Source organism: Mastigoproctus giganteus, chromosome 1 (genome assembly GCF_048544385.1).
Source record: "Mastigoproctus giganteus isolate SK-2022 chromosome 1, ASM4854438v1, whole genome shotgun sequence".
NCBI lineage: Eukaryota > Metazoa > Arthropoda > Arachnida > Uropygi > Thelyphonidae > Mastigoproctus > Mastigoproctus giganteus.
In genome coordinates, this window is record NC_143575.1 from 58,207,118 (window position 1) to 58,226,998 (window position 19,881).

General features: G+C 35.5%; 1 protein-coding gene across 1 annotated transcript in view; it reads right to left on the minus strand.

Moving 5' to 3' along the window:
• Nucleotides 1-19,881, minus strand: part of LOC150090819 (uncharacterized) — a 133,871-nt gene that overhangs the window by 108,537 nt on the left and 5,453 nt on the right. The window contains exon 2 of the mRNA XM_090380170.1: nt 2,066-2,218. Within this exon, the coding sequence (XP_090236296.1) occupies nt 2,066-2,218 (153 nt within the window). The remainder of the gene's footprint in view (nt 1-2,065; nt 2,219-19,881) is intronic.

Below are 19,881 nucleotides of genomic sequence, written 5' to 3' on the forward strand. Positions count from 1 at the left end.
GTTCAGAAATCTAAATGTCAATTCATTAAATGCTAACATTGCTGATTTATTAGGAAATAGTACTAGTATGAGCCAAATAGTGCAAGGAAGCCATAGGCTTTTACTGCACACTAACACTTAAGGAGAAAATGGATGTGATTGTCACATGGAGTCTGGTGAGCATTGGTCAGATGTGTGTAAGGCGTTGAGTTTAGCACCTTCTACTGTATCAATGATTATGAACAATGTTGATAAAATAATGCGTGCACACACACACAGGGATAACAAGTGTGTCATCCTCCAGAACAACTTATTCATGCAGTGAGACGATGGAAAAAAATGGAGAAATTGTTAGTGTTGTGGGTTGATGATATGAACCAAAATAACATTCCTGTTACACAGGAGGTAATTCTGGACAAGGCAAAGTCGTTATTTGATGAAATATGTGAGGAGTCTGGTAGCACTGAAACATTTACGGCCAGCAAAGGGTGGTTTCAATAGTTTAAAAACTGTTGTAAAATTCACAATGTGAAAGTGTCTGGTGAGGCTGTTAGTTTTTTTTTTTTTTTTTTTTTTTTTTTTGGTAGTTGTTGGCGCATCGGTTTCTGTGGCCATAATGCACCTCCCAAGGTTTTTTGCAGTACTTTGATCCAAGCCCGAGGCGGATTCAAACCCACGACCTTTGGGTTTCCAGGCAGGCACTTTACCCACCTGGCTAGCCCAGTCAGCGAGGCTGTTAGTGCTGACGTTGCAGTGGTGGAAGAGTATCCTTCCGAATTTAAACACTTAATAGACGAAGGCAACTACCACCCTGATTTAGTTTTTAATGTGGACAAAACGGGTAGTGGAGTCATAACGTGAGTAAATACGTACTCAAGTGATGACTCCACAGGACCAAAGTAAAATTTTATTTTATTAATTATTTTTTATATAAGTATAAATAAAACATGTGCATTAAATGTTTAAAATATTTAATCATTTATAAAGAACAGAAATATTAGTGCATACTTGGAAAAAGTTTGGAACTTATCTCATTCAATTACATTATAATTTGATTGTTTTATTGACTTTTCATTTTACGACCCTGTTTTGCTGGAACCTAACCATGTTGTAAAACAGGTCCTACCTGTATTACTATTTTTCTTTGATTGTGAGATAGTGGAGCAACAGAAAAGCATTGTCCAGCACAATGTTTTTCAGTTGTTTAATTTTTGAGCATCTTTTCTCAGAAATTAATTGTTCAATTCCTGGGAAAATAAATGTTAAGTAGTCACCATTAGCAGATCTTCAGTTGGTATTTCTTTTCTGTTGCATACAAGCTGAGCTTAATGAAAAATTCTGTGAAGACCTTGGACAAAATAAGTGATGAACATGACAACATCTCTGAATAGTATCATTTAACATCTCAGAGCTTTATATATTAGAAGTGATTTAGGAAAACGAAGTTGCATTGTAATTAAGAAAAGAGAATTAACAGAAACATGAATCTCCAAGGAAAATAAACACTTCACCATTGGTTCATCAACAATAATGAACTTATAAAAAACTAAGAGACAACTGACTGACTTTCTTGAGCATCATCAATTGATTAAAATGTCAGAGTGAGAATGAGTTGACCAACTGATAATGGTCCACGAAAGCTGCTGTTTTCACATTGAGTAGATTTTATTGAATGTGCTAGCTTTTATTTATGTATAACTGTTTATAATTAATAATATTCTTAGAGAAAGTGTCTGTGCCATCAATACCCACAACATAATACCATAATCCAAATTCTATATAAACAATAAATAATCTAGTAATTATTTATTCTGTTTGTAGAGAATTGATGATAGGCATATGGAATCCAAATGATCCCCCTTCCACTTTTTTCAGCACTTTAAAACCATTCTGCTCACCTATTCCTAACTCAATGCTTTCCTAGAGGAATTAATTTTCTCCTTGATTTCTCCATCAAAATTTGAGAATTTTCTGCTGAAAGGAATAATCATGTCATTAATACATGTAAATAGACACTCTTGTCTATTTACACATGAAGATAATAATTACCTCAATAAAGCCCATCAAAATTAAAACTAATACTAACCAGATGCAGCTCCTTTATTTATGATGATACCTTTATGGTCACCTCCTGCTATGTGAATTATACTGCTACTATCTACATCTGATTGCTTCAACCGCTCCATTCGAATAGTTGTATGTCCCTGTCCTTTTTTGGTAGGGGTCATTACTATATGTTCTGTACACGTAAAGAGAAATAAAAAATAAATAATAAAAAACAGATTTAAGGTGGCTAAAAAAATTTCACAGTTTGAAGGAGATACATAAGAAATAAAAGATTTCTTTTTCTAATTCCTTTTTTTAAGTAAATATACAAACTATAAAAAACTTAAATGAAAGAAGCACTGGCATAAACTTTTTTGCCATTGTAAACTCAGATATGATTCTGTTACTAGTGAAGATAGTGGGCTGAAAAGTACAAATTTACCAGCCATTACTAATAATTTGAAGTTCTCACTCATTTACAAAAGTGCAGTATCTATTTGGAGCTGCCTGCTAGGGTAGAGTACGTGACCACTGGTACACATGCTGCAAGATACATAGCCCATTGTTAACTAAAGCACAGGTATAATAGATACCATAAAACAAACACAATAAAGATGGAAACTCTTCTGACCACCTTGGGGCTGTAATAAAGTAAAAAAAGAAAACATGGCAAACTTTAGTGAATAGCACTCAAGCCCAAATTTCCTTAAAGATATTCTGATCGGATAACTCTAGCAGTTTGATACATAAAAATAAACATGCATAATAGAAGAACAGAAGAATCAAATTAAAAAAACTCAGTTTCACTAAAGTGTGGGTAACATAATTTGAACCATTCTGAACCTACAGTTTAATTTATTTTTTTAAAGCGGTAAAAGTGTTAATACAATATATGAATTAAGAATAAATGTTAAGCTGTTTCTGATTTTTACACCTGTTCAACTCCTTTGGGAATTAGATAATTATTCTCTTATACTTTTCTGACTCAAAATTAAGCTGCTATTTCAGCAAAATCAAGGGAAGTTTTAATCAGGAAGAATTTGTGTATCAAGTGTGAAAAGAACCTTTTTTTTTTTTTTTTTTTTTAAATGGAAGCAGAAATATTACCTCCTCAAATGTACTGTAATCAGAAAATATATAATGATGTTCTTGGGTTGGTTGGTTGGGTTTTTAATGGTGCACTGGCAGCTAAGGCCAGAAAGCACCAGATATTCTTGGGATAATGATAGCTGTCTTCATTGTCTGTCATGCTATGTTTAATGACATCATGAGGAAAATTATACATCATACAGAACATGACAGTATGCAACTTCCCTCATGACATCACTGAGTATCTCATCACCATCAGATTTTTCTATTGGGGACACTTAAGTCAAAAGTTGATTAAACATGGTTGAAGAAATTAAAGAACAAGGATAAAATAAGAGAAAAATATAAAAATGTGAATAAGATAATATTATGCAATATACAGAATGTCTTCTGGCGTCAAGTCAATATGTGGCAGTAACTGCATTTATGCAGTTTAAAACATTTATTTATTCTTGATTTTTTAAGGAGTCCTTATGTGCTGTAATGTAATAACTAGATTGTATGTATAGCTTAGCTTAATTTTAAATTAATTTAAATTTTAAAAAATAAACATTTATTTATTTATTTTATTTTATTTTTAATTATTGGAGTTGCCTGCCTTTTGGAGCTACCAGTACATTTGATGTACTGGTATTTAAAAGAACAATATTTCTTGAAATTTCAATACACTTATTATCTAAACTACTTTCTTATGATAATGTACATCCAATTGTAATATACAGTTCAAAAAATTATATAGAGGGCAATTCAAAAATGGAGGTCAATATTTCATGAGGCTCTTCCCTATGAAAACAAACAAACAAAAAAAAGTCTACAGCCATTTTTAGATTTAAATCAACATATACAAATTCTTATTCACACAGTCATGTTATACATATTCTTAATCACAATTCCAATTATTTTATTGAAGATGCTTACATAAACCCCTGTTTTTTTGCAAAGACAACCGGTAGATTTTTGCTGTTGTTTTCAGTGCAATAAATACATTGGTTAATCCTTTACTAGCCACGTAAATTATGCAACATATTTCATTTAAATTAAAATTAGTATTAGCAGTGGAAATTGATTCAAGGAGGTAAGCTTATGCAGAGTCGAACAAAACTATTCACTGTTAGGTTGAAAGTATCAATGTGTTATGGCATTACTGGATGACAATGTGCATGTTAATATAACTGCAACAGTTGCATTATGCAAATCATATTAGAGGAAAAAAGTCACAGCAGACAATCTGAATACTGAAACAACAAATCTCTGCAAAAAAGGTCCATCTTGGAATTTTTAGATAAACAAAGTACAGCAGATTGTTGTGCACAAAATCTAAGGCAGTGCATCCAGTTGACATGGGTGGCCAGTGCAATATTGAGTCAGACTGGTATGACATAAGCACTGGGAAAGCAAAAATGAGGGTAAGAGTGTGTTATAGGACTAATGACTCTGATGAGTACAACGAACAACTGTACAGGGAAGAGTTTTTGCTTTCATAAAGGTGACTACAGTGGGCTCAAACAGTTTTTAAAAATTCTATACAGTGGGGCCAACTGATGATGTTACCATCAGCTAGAAGTCACACAGGCCTACATTTTCTATTTTTACCCACCCCAAGACTGAATTTCTTTTTTCAAATTCATTATCCATACCAGACCCACCCGAACCAATTTTTATCCCAGCTTGACTGAAACTTTTTATATAAATAAAATCGCTAGCATTAGTTTCTGAAGTTTCATAATATTAAACTTTCAGATAAAAAATTCAAAAACTATATAACAATAATAATTATCCAAAATAATTATCGGTATTAATTATAAAAAAAGAAAATGTAACAAATTTTCAATTTACCATATTTAATATAATTCCAAAATGAATATCGATATCCACCTCTACCAGCCACCATCTCTTCACACACTTTTTATCGCAAATTGTGCAGAAATAAAATAGTCAACACTGTCACTACTTAAATTGGTTTGACACTTGCACAGCTAATCCAGCTGCACTAAAATTTATTTCGGGGCTTGCACTGCTGGTGGGTCATTTCCATCAAAGAGTACATTTTTTGGTGAATTTTGGAAATATTGGCGAAGTGCACCTTATTTGTCAATTAAAACTGTCAACAGACAAACAATACACATTTTTTCTAAAAAAAAAATTAAGGATTTAAATACATAAAATTATTTTTTAAATAAATGCAAGAAATAGCACAAAAAAGTCTGAAATGTTTAAAATAACAATTCATTACAATTATTTCTACCCAACCTCAGCCTGAATATCGTTTGTGTTACCCAGCCTCAGGGCCAGGCCCGAGCAGAACTCTACCATCAGCATTCTAACATCATTCAAACAATTAATCATTGAAGCTACTAGGCTTTCCATAACAATTAAGAAATACTGTTCAAGGTTTAGCCCAAATTGATGTCAGATGAACTAATGAGACTCGTGGCAGAGAAGAAAAATGCATGTGATGCATATAAATTATCAGGCAGCACAGAAGCCTATTACAGATATAAACCAGTTTGTAATCAAGTTACAAAGGAGGTTAGGCAAGCAAAGGTAGATTATGAGACATCTTTGGCAAAAGATGCAAAGAAAAAAGCAGACTTCTTACTTATGTAAACACTAGAAGGAAGGGGAAGAATCAAATTGGTCCACTTGACATCAATGGTTCTACTGCTGATGATTCTGCTCAGGTTGCCGACAAATTGAATGAGTATTTTGCAACTACATTCATACATCAGGAATTCTGTAGGGAAGTGGAGGTCAGAAGCTTATCAAACTCTAACAGGGAGCTAAATGATTTTTTAATAACTGAGAGCAAAGTGGAGGAGAAATTGTTGAAGTTAACCTTAAGAAAGGCACTTGGGGTGGACGGGACCTATAAATTATATTAAAGGTATGCAGTGAAGGAAGTAGGCAAACCCTTGGTCATAATTATGAGAGCATCCTTGGATTCAGGGGAGTTCCCTAGGTACTGGAGCAAATGTATCCCCAATTCACAGAGTGGAATCAAAGGGTGACAAGTAATTACTGCCTGTTAGTTTAACTTCTGTTCCAGGGAAAATAATGGAGTCACAGATTAAAGAAATAATGCAGGATTATCTATACAAGACTGCAGTTATACTTCAGACACAACATGAGTTTGTTAAGGGAAAATCTTATTTGACCAATTTCATTGGATACTATGATGTGGTCACAAAGGAACTAGATTCAAAAAATAATTTTTATATCGCATATTGGGATTTCAGGAAAATTTTTGATACTGTTACACATAAAAGACTGCTATACAAATTTGGGCAGTGTGGCATTAAGGGAAAGCTGCCGCTATGGATAAAGGGATGGTTGAGTGGGGAGAAGACAGTGATAATCGATGGACACTGCTCTTTGTGGACTAATGTTATCAGTAGAATCCCCCCAGGGTTTGATGTTGGGCTCATTGTTGTTCTCTATATTTATTATTGATATTGATGAAGGCATATCAGGCTTAATGTCCAAGTTTTCAGATGATACAAAGGATGACAAGCTGGTTAATGATAGTTAGTATGCTATAGCATACTATCATTAACCAGCATACTATGGTAGCAACAGGATCTAGAAAAGTTAGGCAGATGGGCTGAGAAATGGCAAAAGAAATTTAACATTGAGAAATGCAAAGTACTGCATATTGGTAGCAATAACCCCAGAGTAACATACCAACCATGTGGTACTACACTCAGGGTAGCGGAAAATGAAAAAGACCTGCGGGTAATTGTTTAGTCAAATGTGAAGTTCTCTGAGCAATGCAGACAGACTGCCAGGTCAGCTCAGGGAGTTTTTTCAATGATATACAGGAATTTTGCTAGTAGGGATAAGGATGTGATTATCCCATTGTATAAGAAAATAGTCAGGCCACATCCTGAGTACTGCTTACAGGTCTGGAGGCCTCATTTTAGGAAGGATGTAGAGCTACTGGAACAAGTACAGAGAAGAGAAATGAGATTTGTGAGGGGGACAAAGGGATGCTCTTACCAAGAAAGGTTTCAGTTCTGTAAATTGCAGTGTCTGGAGACTAAGCACCTGCGAGGTGATCTGACTTAGGTGTTTAAGTATTTGAAATGGATTGAGCGAGCTTAATTCTTCCTCTTGCTCAGATTATGTACGGGGGGGACATAAATTCAAATTAAGGGAGGACGGTTGCAGAATAGATGTGCAGAAGCTTGCCTTTAGCCAGCAAGTGGTTGATTGCTGGAACAAACTTCCATCTGTTGTTATGGAAGTTGATAGCTTAAATAACTTCAATGAAGAACTAGATAGACTACTGTTGAAATGGGAAGGGGTTTTTTTTTTTTTTGCTGATACTGTACAAGCTTACTTTCTTGCATGAAATGCCACTACTAATGCATGACCTTATTACTACAAATATGCAGTTTAAATTAACTTCATTGAAAACTTGGCATGATAAGAAGGAATTTTGCCAATGCTTTTTTTTTATTTTAGTAATATTAACAAAAACTTTAACATTATCTTTGCAAAAAACAATTTTGCAATCTATGCAAGTACCTCTAATAACAGATATAACATCACACAAGTGTGAGATCATATAACTCAATTCTTTAAATTCAAAAATACCTCCAGACATATGTTTATATTTTTGTGGAAAATATCCTTGTAAAATTATGCCCCTCCCTAATTATATTAAATTAATTTAAATTAGATAGGTAATAACATTAGAGTTCAATTTATCTTGATATGAAGCTTAATAAGCAGGTATCATTTAAATAGCAATATATAAACAACCAGGGTTTACAAAATAGCAACCATGGTCTTTTTAAAATTTTTGGTTGGGATTTTTTGGCACATCAACTATGTTGGCCAGGATTTCACTTGGTTTTTATCGGTAGTTTAGTTCCGAAACATTTTTTTCTACAACTAGAAAACTGAAATCACAATTTCTCACAACAGTCTCACAATCGAAATGATTCCAGTACATACTTATTAAATAGCAGATCATCATAGATTTACTGCATAATATCAAAGATAATAATCGTATAAATATATAGACAATTTTTAAATTTCTTCAAATTTTAATTCTTCTTAACTTGATACATATAAAAAAAAAAAAAAAAAGTTTAAGATTTTTTATTTTTGGTAAAAAAAAAAGTCATCTGAAACCCATCCAGAAGTCATTGACTCAATTTTGAATTGGAAACCAGTGGTTTACAGTGTAATATGTCTGTTTATGTATGTACTCAGAAACTAATTTGCATGTTGTGCAGGTTTAAAATTCTGAAATATCTCTTGGATGAACCTCTACTTCCTTTGTCTGATAATAGTTAAGTGAAAGAATTGAAGAAAAAGCTTGCTCTTTAATAACTACTACCAAACATTTCAAGTTAAAACGAGTGAATATGGAAACATGGAAACTATTAAAAACAATATTATTAGATCAGAAATTTCAAAAATTTAATAATCAAAACATGCACTGTTTGTAGCAAACAAGTTTTAGCAACAAATATATTAACCACCAAAACTTTTTAGAGAACGTCATCAGGGCAACTAACAATTGACAACAAAACAAAATACATTGGACCCCACGATTTATGATTACTTCACTGTATGATCAAATCACTTTACAATGGATTCTCCATAATAAAATACCATTCAATATGTAAGCACTGGTCATTATGATCATGTTTGCAAATTCTTTTAAATTCATTTAATAGAATTTTAATTCTATTAAACAGCAATTCTAATAAGCGAAAATAGAAGGAATATTATTCACAGGCTATAAAAATAAAGATCACAAATTTACACTTTATTACTTTACCAACTAACAAAATTAAATGATACGTGAAAATCAAAAGAATATTTTCCACAGGTTAGCAAAATGAAAATAAATCTATGTTTACGTACATAGCTTAATTAATACTGTAATATGTACATTTTATTTTTTACTTTTGGAGTTGTAAAATTTAAAACAGTAAAAAAGATAAACAAGCAGTAACAAAGAACATGGCACAAACAAACTGCAACTAACACGATACGCACAAGTGAGATATGGAGTAACAAGTTTACGAAGCTTAAAAAGTAGGAATGAAGAAAATATTCTGAAAATTTATTTATGTTTTTCATATGATTGAAGATTTCAGTGAAGGGAAAACACATTTCACCATAATAATGTAAAAATCCACAGAATTCCAGCTATTGGTATTATTGCAAATGCAGTAAGATTGAATTTACTACCTGTTTATAATAGACTGCACTAACAGAAAAGCCCAATAAACTGGAAACTGCCAATTGTTTTTATTGTTTTATAGTAATGACCTCCAGAAATGTGCTTTAGATAAATATCACAAGGCATTCAAAACTGATTTTTATAACCGAACATACGATAATGATGAAAGTGTAGTGCATTTTAAATGATTTTAATTAGTTTTTTTGAAATTAAAATGGCTGTTTCCACTAACCAGCAATCATGTTAAGTGGCACCTACTTATTTCACTTTACAATGGGATGGGCTTACAATTGTCTCTGACCGGACCACGTGGTCCTTCCTCTCAGCCAATAGCAGCATTTGTAAACGTGTTGGCCACATGTTTTGTTTTTGCATCCTTTAGTTGAAGTGATTTTTGTGTTGTGCTTTAATCAATATATTAGTTTTAATCAATTTTTTTAATCAATGTGTACAATTTCTATTATAAAAATTACATTTTAGAGAGAAAATTAGATTAGTTATATAGTGAAAATTTCAACTTCCAAGGTCTTGGAACGAATTGCCAAAAAACAATGTGGTATTGGGTTACAATATTTTCACAATATGATGGTGTCTCTGGAATGGATTAATATCATAAAGTGGGGATCCACCGTATTCTATAGTGTGTAACATCTTGGATGAACCATCACATATCTCTTATTAAACTCAATTTCTGATTGGTAAAGGTGGTCATGGCAAAAATCCATTCACAAGTATAATTCTTTAGCATTTGAATAAAGTAGATACTTGAAGAATTGTTCATATTGAATCACAAATAACTAAAATATAACTTAGGAACACTAAAGATATATCTAATGAGATGTAACAGAACTAAACCAAGGAGAAAATCCTTTGTAGGACCACTGCACACCCTCCAACACATATTAGCAACTTGTAGGTTGAACTTTCTACACTGTACCTATTTTTTTTGTTTGTATTTTTTTTTTTTTAAATCAAGCCACAAACAGGATATATTACTTTTATTATATGCTCAACACTCTGGATTATGATATTTGCTAGCATAACAAGCTAAAAGACTAATAAAGAGTGGGAGAGATAGTAATACAAAAGTATTACTACTTCTACTCTCATTGTAAATAAGGAGCTCTTAATACATGCACAGAAGCAGTGGTTGAGTTGTTTTAATAATGCAAGTGTGTGATTTGAAAGATGTTATAATAATAAAAAAAAAGTATGTCTGCATTCTTATATATAGTGCCCTAGCATTAATATCCACACACACCCCTCCACTGATAGCCGGTCACATCCTACCCAAGCACCAAATGTCAGGCAACAATAAATTTGCTCATAGATCTTCAAGGAGACAGAAGTATAATTGTGAATGCAAGATACCATTATCAACAGAGTTAACAATCGTCGACCTAGGGATCTTCAGCAATGATGATTTTGGATGTGATTGCAAATGGAAGTGGACTGATGCTGAAACCATCATAATGTCACCTGGAAAATCTCTGAAAGCTAACAGAAGGTGACAAGAGAGAATTGTCCACTTGGAATGTAGGTCAATGTAGCAGCACAAGCACATACACAGGCCATCAGTGAGATGATTGAAACACATGCCAATATAGTGTGCTGTATAATATAGATTACCATGCTCATGCAGCTGTCCACAAGCCACTAATCAACCTGGCTAGTGCCAGATGCCATCTGGTCTGCTGCTCTTGAACTATAGACCAATGGAAAGCTGAGTTTTGTTGTTGTTTGGTTTTTAGGAGCATTAGCAACTAAAGCCATATTGCTCCGGGGATATGCGGTGGTCATTCCCTGATCTTTCCACATCCTCTGTATTTGGTGGTCATGGGCTCGAACCCCAGTCTAATCAAGGAGTGTGTGCTATGTACTGCTGCTCCTGCCCACCTAGCTACGGAAGCGCCAGCTGTGTTTTAGAGTGACAAATCACAGTACATGGTCTATCAGTCTGATGGTCATGACTGGGTGTGGTGGATACCTGGAAAAACCAACATGCCAGACTGTATCATCCCAACAACAAAGTTTGGCAGAGGCAGCATAATGGTCTGGAACTGTTTTTTGCGGTTTGGCCTAGGACAATGACAACTAATTGTTTTGGAGAAACCCATGAATGCTGAGGTCTATCTAGATGTCCTGGACCATAATGTGTTACCTATGTTGTGGCAGCATGATTTCAAAGGCCATTCATTACCTGAAACAGCAGGGCAATGCTCTGTGTCATACTGCTTACATTGAAACCGACTTGCTTGAGGACAAGTTTGTCCTCAAACAAGGGAAGGGTTTTTGCTTTTGTAAAGGTGACTACAGTGGTCTCAGACAGTTTTTAAATTCTATACAGTGGGACCAACTGATGGTGTTACCAAAAGCAAATTCTAAATGGAAAACATTCAAGGAATTAATGTTGGAAACTACTAGGCTTTACATACCAACTAAGAAATACTGTTTGAGGTTTAGGCCTAATGGATGACACTACTCTTCACGAACCAACTATTGGAACTTGCGGTACAGAAGGAAAATGCATGGGATACATATGGGATACATGGGATAGATATAAGGTAGCATGTAATCAAGTCACAATGGAGGTTAGGCAAGCAAAGGCTGATTGTGAGATATCTGGCAATGAAAAACAGCAAGGAGTTCTTTACTTATGCAAACTCCAGCAGGAAGGGAATGAATCAGCTTGGTCAACTTGATATATCCCCAAGGGCTCACATCTGGTGAGTATGGGCTTGGCACACCCAGGGTCCTGAGCTGGATATCATCATTCTTCTCTTTCTTAGTGATTTCCTTCTGCTTTTCTCTCTCTCTCTTTTTCACAGGGTAACTCAGGATTTTTTTTTTTTTTTTGGCTGGTGAAGCATAAGCCTCAGGCTTCCTTGCACCATATAGCTAATAATAATAATATCAATGGTTCGACTGTTGATCCTGTTCAGGTAGCTGACAAATTGAATGAGTATTTTGCATCTCTTGCATTCTTCGTGGACTAATGTTATTAGTGAAGTCCCCCCCCCCGGTGTTCGGTGTTGGGCCCATTGTTGTTTTCTACATTTATCAATGATATAGATCACAGGTTCTTAAAAACTTTTTTTTATCTACGACCCATTTTCACAAGACAAAATTATTAGTGACCCCAGCTTCTTTTTCACAACCCCCTACAGGGATCACAACCCAGAGTTTAAGAAACGCTGGTGTATAATAATTTCAACAGTTCTATAATAAATATTTAATTTAATCACATTTATCATGTTTTCTGCGACCCCAGAATCTTTTTCGTGACCCTTTTTCCAGGGGTCATGACCCACAGTTTAAGAACCCCTGATATAGATGATGGCATATCAGGCTTAATGTCCAAGTTTGCAGACAATACAAAGGTTGGCAGGGTTGTTAATGATAATATGCTACTACAGCAGAATCTAGGAAAGTTGAGCAAATGGGCTGAGAGGTGGTAACCGAAGTTTAACATTGACAAATGCAAAGTACTGCATATGAGTAGCAGTAACCCCAGAATGACGTACCAATTGTGCAGTACAACACTCAGTGTAGTTGAAAAGGAAAAAGACCTGGAGATAATTGTGCAGTCAGATAGGCTGTCAGAGAAATTGATGGGGTCTTGTCAATAATATTCAGGAATTTTGCTAGCAGGGTTAAGGAGGTGATTATTCCTTTGTATAAAGTAATGGTCAAGCCACACTTTGAGTACTGCAAACAGATCTGGAGGCCTCATTTTAGACAGGATGTATAGCTGCTGGAACAAGTACAGAGAAGGCTAACAAGATTGGTGATGCAAACCAGTGGCATATCCAGGTATCATCGTAAGGGGCCATGGCAGCCAGGTGTTTTAACGTTTTTTTTTTTTTTTTAGATAGACCTAGGAACAGTTATAAATGTGGGTTTTATTGATTATTATCTTCATTTGAATATTAGGAAAGCATGTAAATAATATCAATTACAATAATATATTATTTCCACACATTTGGCAATAGAACACATGGAACAAACAAGTTTATGAAATACACATGTGCATTTAAGAAAGTTATAAAAGGAAAGAATAATAGAAGTATGTGCAAAGTCAGATTTACAGTAAAAGTCGAGTGCTCAAGCACAAGGGTGCATAAGTACACATATTTTGAGTGACCGGGTTCAAGCCACAGTTTAAGAACTGTGGCTTGAACCACCATGGGTGCCGGCAGCATGGTGCAAGGTGGTGCAGGTGCACCACCTTTGAATTTCGAAGTAATACATAATGTTTAATATTTTCATTAATTTATTTAAATGTTAAAACAATACAAATTCTTTCTTTCAAAATAAAAGTCCTTTCTCCCACCAATCACGAAACGTTGGTTCAGCTGTACACATAAATCAGTTAAATTTTGACAATTTAAATATTGCATGTATTCGAAAATTTGGTGAGAAAAAAATTTATTTCTGCATGTACCACCATTAAAAATATTCTGCCAGCGCCCATGCCAGTTAAATACGGTGCCGTTTCTTCTATTCTCCCTATCTTGTGAACCCCTCTGACTGTGTGGTTGCCAGGATAATAAAGAGGAAATTCATTCATAAAATCACTTATTGTGCACATAAAGCAAATCAATGCACACTTCTCTGTTCAAGGGTGCACATTCATCGTTTACTGCACAAAAAAGGCGAAGACACGAAAAATAACTTTTTGAAATTCATATTACATCTTTCTATAATCTGTAAATGATCCAGCAACAGGTTTTCAATATAAAAAAAACTGACACCAGAGTAACAAAATTATAGATCATTCTGTGAAATTGTAACAAAATGCAAAGAATAGTAAAAAAAAAAAAAATAAGAAATTTACAGCAATGAGTAACATTATTATCAAAACTGGATAACCTTTGGACTATTACAGAGCAGACATCATGGATCATTCAACATTTGTGAACAGAGGCAGACTGGGTCAAAAATTCTTACCTTAGAAAACTTTCAGTGATCTCACAACAACAGTGTATATGACCACGTAATTGCACATCGGTCTCCAGCCTCTGGCACAGCGGGGTTTCCCCGGTAAATCTTTTATGGCCAGTCTGCCTCTGTTTGTTTTTTTTTTTTTTTTTTTTTTTGTAGTTGTTGGCGCATCGGCTTCTGTGGCCATAATGCACCTCTCAAGGTTTTTGCAGTACTTTGATCCAAGACCAAGGCGGGATTCGAACCCGCAACCTTTGGGTTGCCAGTCAAGCACTTTACCCACCAGGCTAGCCCGGTCGGCGCCTCTGTTTGTGAATGGTCTATCATGTAAACTAAAGAAAACTGAAATAATAAATTTACTTACATTTTCAGCCTTTCGATCACAGGTTAGAAAAGAATGCTTGTAATGGGCGAATTTTTTTCGTGCTCTGCTCTGAGAAACTCAAAAATGTAAAATCACTACACTTGACAATGCAGAATCACAGAATAGTACATGATAAGAGCTGCAGAACTTTCTTTCTGTGACAATAAAGCAAAATGAAAATATCTGATTGGCTGAATTTTTTTATTTCATTTCCCATTCTCGTTTCCCCAGTTTCTCCTTCAAGTAACTTTACAACAAATTTTCCCACCCCAAGCAAAAACAGAACAGATACATATAAAACGGTTATAAAATGTATTAAAAGCAACGAAGTCCAGCCTTGTTGGCTGTATAGAAAGAAAGCAATAGACAAGGGTAGAATGTTGTTGTGAAAATAGTAAATGACCTCAAATCCATAAATTTAATGAAACTGAATGCTTTGGATTGACGTGTTGGACAAACAACTCGTGTGATTGAAACCCACTAATTTTGGGGTGACTGAAGTACACGTTTTACCCTTCCTCGTCATTGTTTAATTTCGCTCTCTGACACCACGAGATAAACACTAATTACACAAAGGGTTCCTCCCACTGCATTGGTCACAAACAGAATGTCATCAACATAGGTGAGGATTAAAGGATCTGGCAATTTAGATGTCTCTGATTAGCATAGTAATAACTCATTTGTAGTCCTGTAGTTTTTCGTTTCAGATAAACAAAAAAAAAAGGAAAGAAAAAAAAAAAACTAAAGCACAAAAACAACAACACTGGCCATAGCTAGATTGTTATGTGACAAATTTATGTATTGCAAAATAAAAAATATTGCCTTGCGACAACAATCAGTGCAGTGTCGGATTTACACATGGGTTGTGTTAGGGTAGCTAAGAATAGGAACAGATGCATGTATACTTGCATGTACACCAATGCTAGGAGTTTGGTAAATAAATTTGATGAATTTGAGATATTGCTCAAAACATCAAAAGCAGATATTGTTGGGATACCAGAGACGTGGTGTCACACAGATATAAGGAATGCAGAACTGGAATTTGGGGCGTACAACGTGTACAGAAAGGATAGACAGGATAGGGAGGGAGGAGGGGTTATGCAATTAGTTAAGAAACACAAAATCCAAGGATGTGAAGCCAGTCGACATCACTGGACCGTGCAGTGTCGAGTCAGTTTGGTGTGACATAAGCATTGGGAGATCAAAATTGAGAGTAGGAGTGTGCTATAGGCCTAATGACTTTGAGGAGTATAATAAGAAACTGTACAGGGAAATAGAGTGGGCCAGTAAATCAGAGAGTCATAATGGGGGATTTTAATTTCCCAGATATTGACTGGAATTTTTGGGTTGGTCACTCACACACTAGCAAGGCTTTTGCGGATTTATTGGATGATTGTTTTCTATGTCAGCATGTTCGGGAGGCAACTAGAGGATGTAATAGTCTTGATCTGATTATCAGTAGTGATTCTTCATGCATTAAGAATCTGCAGATAAAGGAACCACTAGGTGGTAGCGATCACAGTGTGCTGAAGTGGGATTTACTCAAAGAGGGAACTACCATCAGGGGTAAAGGGAAGGGTTATTGCTTTCGTAAAGGCGACTACGATGGTCTGAGACAGTATTTAAATTCTAAACAACTGATGATGTTACCAGCAAATTCAAAATGGGAAACATTCAAAGAACTTATCTTGGAAGCTACTAGGCTTTACATACCAACTAAGAAATATTGTTCAAGGTTTAGGCCTAAATGGATATCAGATGAACTAATGAGACATATGGCAGAGAAGAAAAATGCATGGGATACATATAAATTAACATGTGACACAGAAGCCTATGATAGATATAAGCTGGTCTGTAACCAAGTTACAAAGGAGGTTAATCAGGCGAAGGCAGATTACGAGAAATCTTTGGCAAAGAATGCAAAGAAAAACAACAAAAAGTTCTTCACTTATGTAAACTCTAGAGGGAGAGGATGAATCAGATTGGTCCACTTGATATCGATGGTTCAACTGTTGATGAACCATCTAACTCAGGTAGCTAACATATTAAATGAATATTTTGCATCGACATTCACACATGAGGAGTTATTCAGCGAGGGGAATGCCAGAAGTGTATTCAACTCTGGCATTAAGCTAGATAATCTTGTAATGACTGAGAGTAAAGTGGAGGAGAAATTGTTGAAGATAAACACAAGAAAGGCACATGGGGTGGATGGGATCTATCCAGTTATATTAAAGGAGGCAGCAATGGAAGTAAGCAAACCCTTAGCCATAATTATGAGAGCTTCCTTGGATTCAGGGGAGGTACCCATGGACTGGAGATGTGCAAATGTGACCATAATTCACAAAGGAGGATCAAAGGCTGACAAGTAATTATAGACCTGTGAGTTCTTCTATTCCAGGAAAATTAATGGAGGCACTGATTACAAAAGCACTGCAGGATCATCTAGACAAGACTTCAGTAAGAGCCTGGACACAGCATTGTTTTGTTAAGGGAAAGTCTTGCCTGACCAATTTGGATACTATGATGCAGTCACAAAAGAACTGGATGCAGGGAATAACTTTGATATTATATATATTGGATCTTAGAAAGGCTTTTGATACTGTTGCACACATTGGAGCAGTGTGGCATTGGAGGCAAACTGCTGCTATGGATAAAGGGATGGTTGAGGGGGAGAAGACAGAGTGGTAATCAGTGGACACTGCTCATTGTGGACTAATGTTATTAGTGGAGTCCCTCAGGGTTCAGTGTTGGGTCCATTATTGTTTTCTGTATTTATAAATGAAATTGATGATGGTATATCAAGCTTAATGTCCAAGTTTGCAGACGATACAAAGGTTGGCAGGGTTGTTAAGGACACTTCTGATGCTATGCTGCTGCAACAGGATCTGGAAAGGTTGAGCAGATGAGCTGAGAGGTGGCAAATGAAGTTTAACATTGACAAATGTAAAGTACTACATATGGGAAACAGCAACCCCAGAGCAATGTATCAACTCTGTGGTACTACACTGACAGTGGTAGAGAATGAAAAGGACCTGGGGGTAATTGTGCAGGCAGATATGAAGTTCTCTGAGCAGTGCAGACGAGCTGCAAGAGTAGCTCAACGTGTCCTGTCAATGATATACAGGAATTTTTCTAGCAGGGATAAGGAGGTGATTATTCCCTTGTATAAGGGAATGGTCAGGCCACACCTTGAGTACTGTATACAGGTCTGGAGGCCTCATTTCAAGAAGGATGTAGAGCTGCTGGAACGAGTACAGGGAAGGGCAAGAAGAATAGTGAATGGAACAAAGGGTTGCTCTTATGAAGAAAGGCTTAAGTTTTGCAAATTACAGTGTCTGGAGACCAGGCACCGGCGAGGTGATCTGATAAAGGTATAAAGCCTTGAATGGTTTGAGCATGCACAATGCCGATGGGATTCTTCCTCTTGCTCAGAATAATCACCTGAGAGGGCATAAATTCAGATTGAGGAAAGACAGATGTGCGGAAATTTGTCTTTAGCCAGCGGGTAGTTGGTTGGGGAACAGACTTCCATCCCTTGTTGTGGAAGTTGATAGCCTAAATAAATTTAACGCTCAGCTGGACAGGTATTTCGAACGAACGAAGGGGTGAAATGGAACAGTAATGCTGCATACGCTTGCTCTCTTGCATATGCATATGCTATTTAGCATTAGCATATGCCTATGCTAATGCTAAACATACAGCTTAGGGCCTCGCTCCACCATAAAAATTTTTTTAATACTGTCACAGTGAACCAGTGAAGGGCCTCATACATGTTATAGCTTAGGGTCACAACAAGTTTAAATCCGGCTCTGAATCAGTGTACCCCCACACACAAAAAATGTAAAATAAATTCAACACTACAATAAAATCAGATGCGATGTACACACTGTGTATATGTATATTTGGCACTGGTTTTGCTGAAGATTTCAAGACTAGATTTTATAATCCACAGTCAAAACAATACTCGGATGGCCAGTCGCTGTGCTGATAAGAATGTGTTACATTTAATTTTTTTAAAAAATTCTTGTTTAAATTCATTAATTGTCTTGAGAAATGAATCTGTCTTCTAAATTTAACAGTCCCCTTTCAAGATCGGGCCCAAATGCTGCACTGGAATAGTTAGGCCACTGAACAAAATCACTAGTTTTTCTGGAGATTGTCTTTCTTTTAGCTATTCATACACTGAAAACCCCTTGAGAAAATAGAGAAGTGAAATGCTTCCTGTGTTCTTTTTCTTTAATTTCAAATTTTTGGTTAAGGGAGGGCATATTCCCCCTCTGCCCCCCCTGAATACATCCCTGATGGGAACAAAGGGTTGCTCTTCCCAAAAAAGGCTTAAGTTCTGCAAATTGCAATGTCTAGAGACCAGGCGGCACCTCCGAGGTGATCCAATTGAGGTGTATAAGGTCTTGAATGGTTTGAGCAAGCTAAATGCCAATGGGATTCTTCCTCTTGCTCAGGTTACATAGCTGAGGGAACATAATTGTGGAAAGACAGTTGTAGATTATATGTGTGGAAATTTGTCTTTAGCCAGCGGATGACTGATTGCTGGAACAAACTTTTGGAGCGAATGGATGGGTGAAATGGGAAGTTTTTTTTTTTTTTTTTGATTGATGCTGTATAAGCTTGCTTTCTTGCATCATATGCCTCTACTAATGCTAATGTGGTGGTAAAGCCAGCTTACTATCAATAACTGTACATGACAGATGCCATTCAACATGTGCTTATAATTAGGTTTAATTTAATTCATGAATTTTTCCTAATTGTATGAAATATTTTCTGGAGGTTTCATTGACCCCACACACCTGACTGAGGGTTAAAGATCAGGTTGGACTATTCGGCCATCTGGTGGGGGGGGGGGGGCAGAGAAGAATTCATAGTTTCACCAATGATTATGTGCAACTAATTTTTAAAAAATGCACATGTAAATGTAAAATTTGTATGAATACTGGGATGGACATAATATAAACAGACAATGATCATGCAGCTATAATGGTTGCAGCATATTTTATTTCCATTTCATGTTTGCATGAAGTGGAAATAAAATATTGTTAACTGATATTAAATATCAATTTTTTTTTAAATAATAGTTACAAATATCAACTTTAAATATATTAGGAACTACAAATAATTAATATAAAACATGAAAAAAATAAAATTCTGCAAAATATTTAAGTTCAAAATAAAAACAAAGCATCAAAATTAAGTCCACTACTGTGCATAGTTAACTGGCAGTTAATTTTAGTCTTTCATG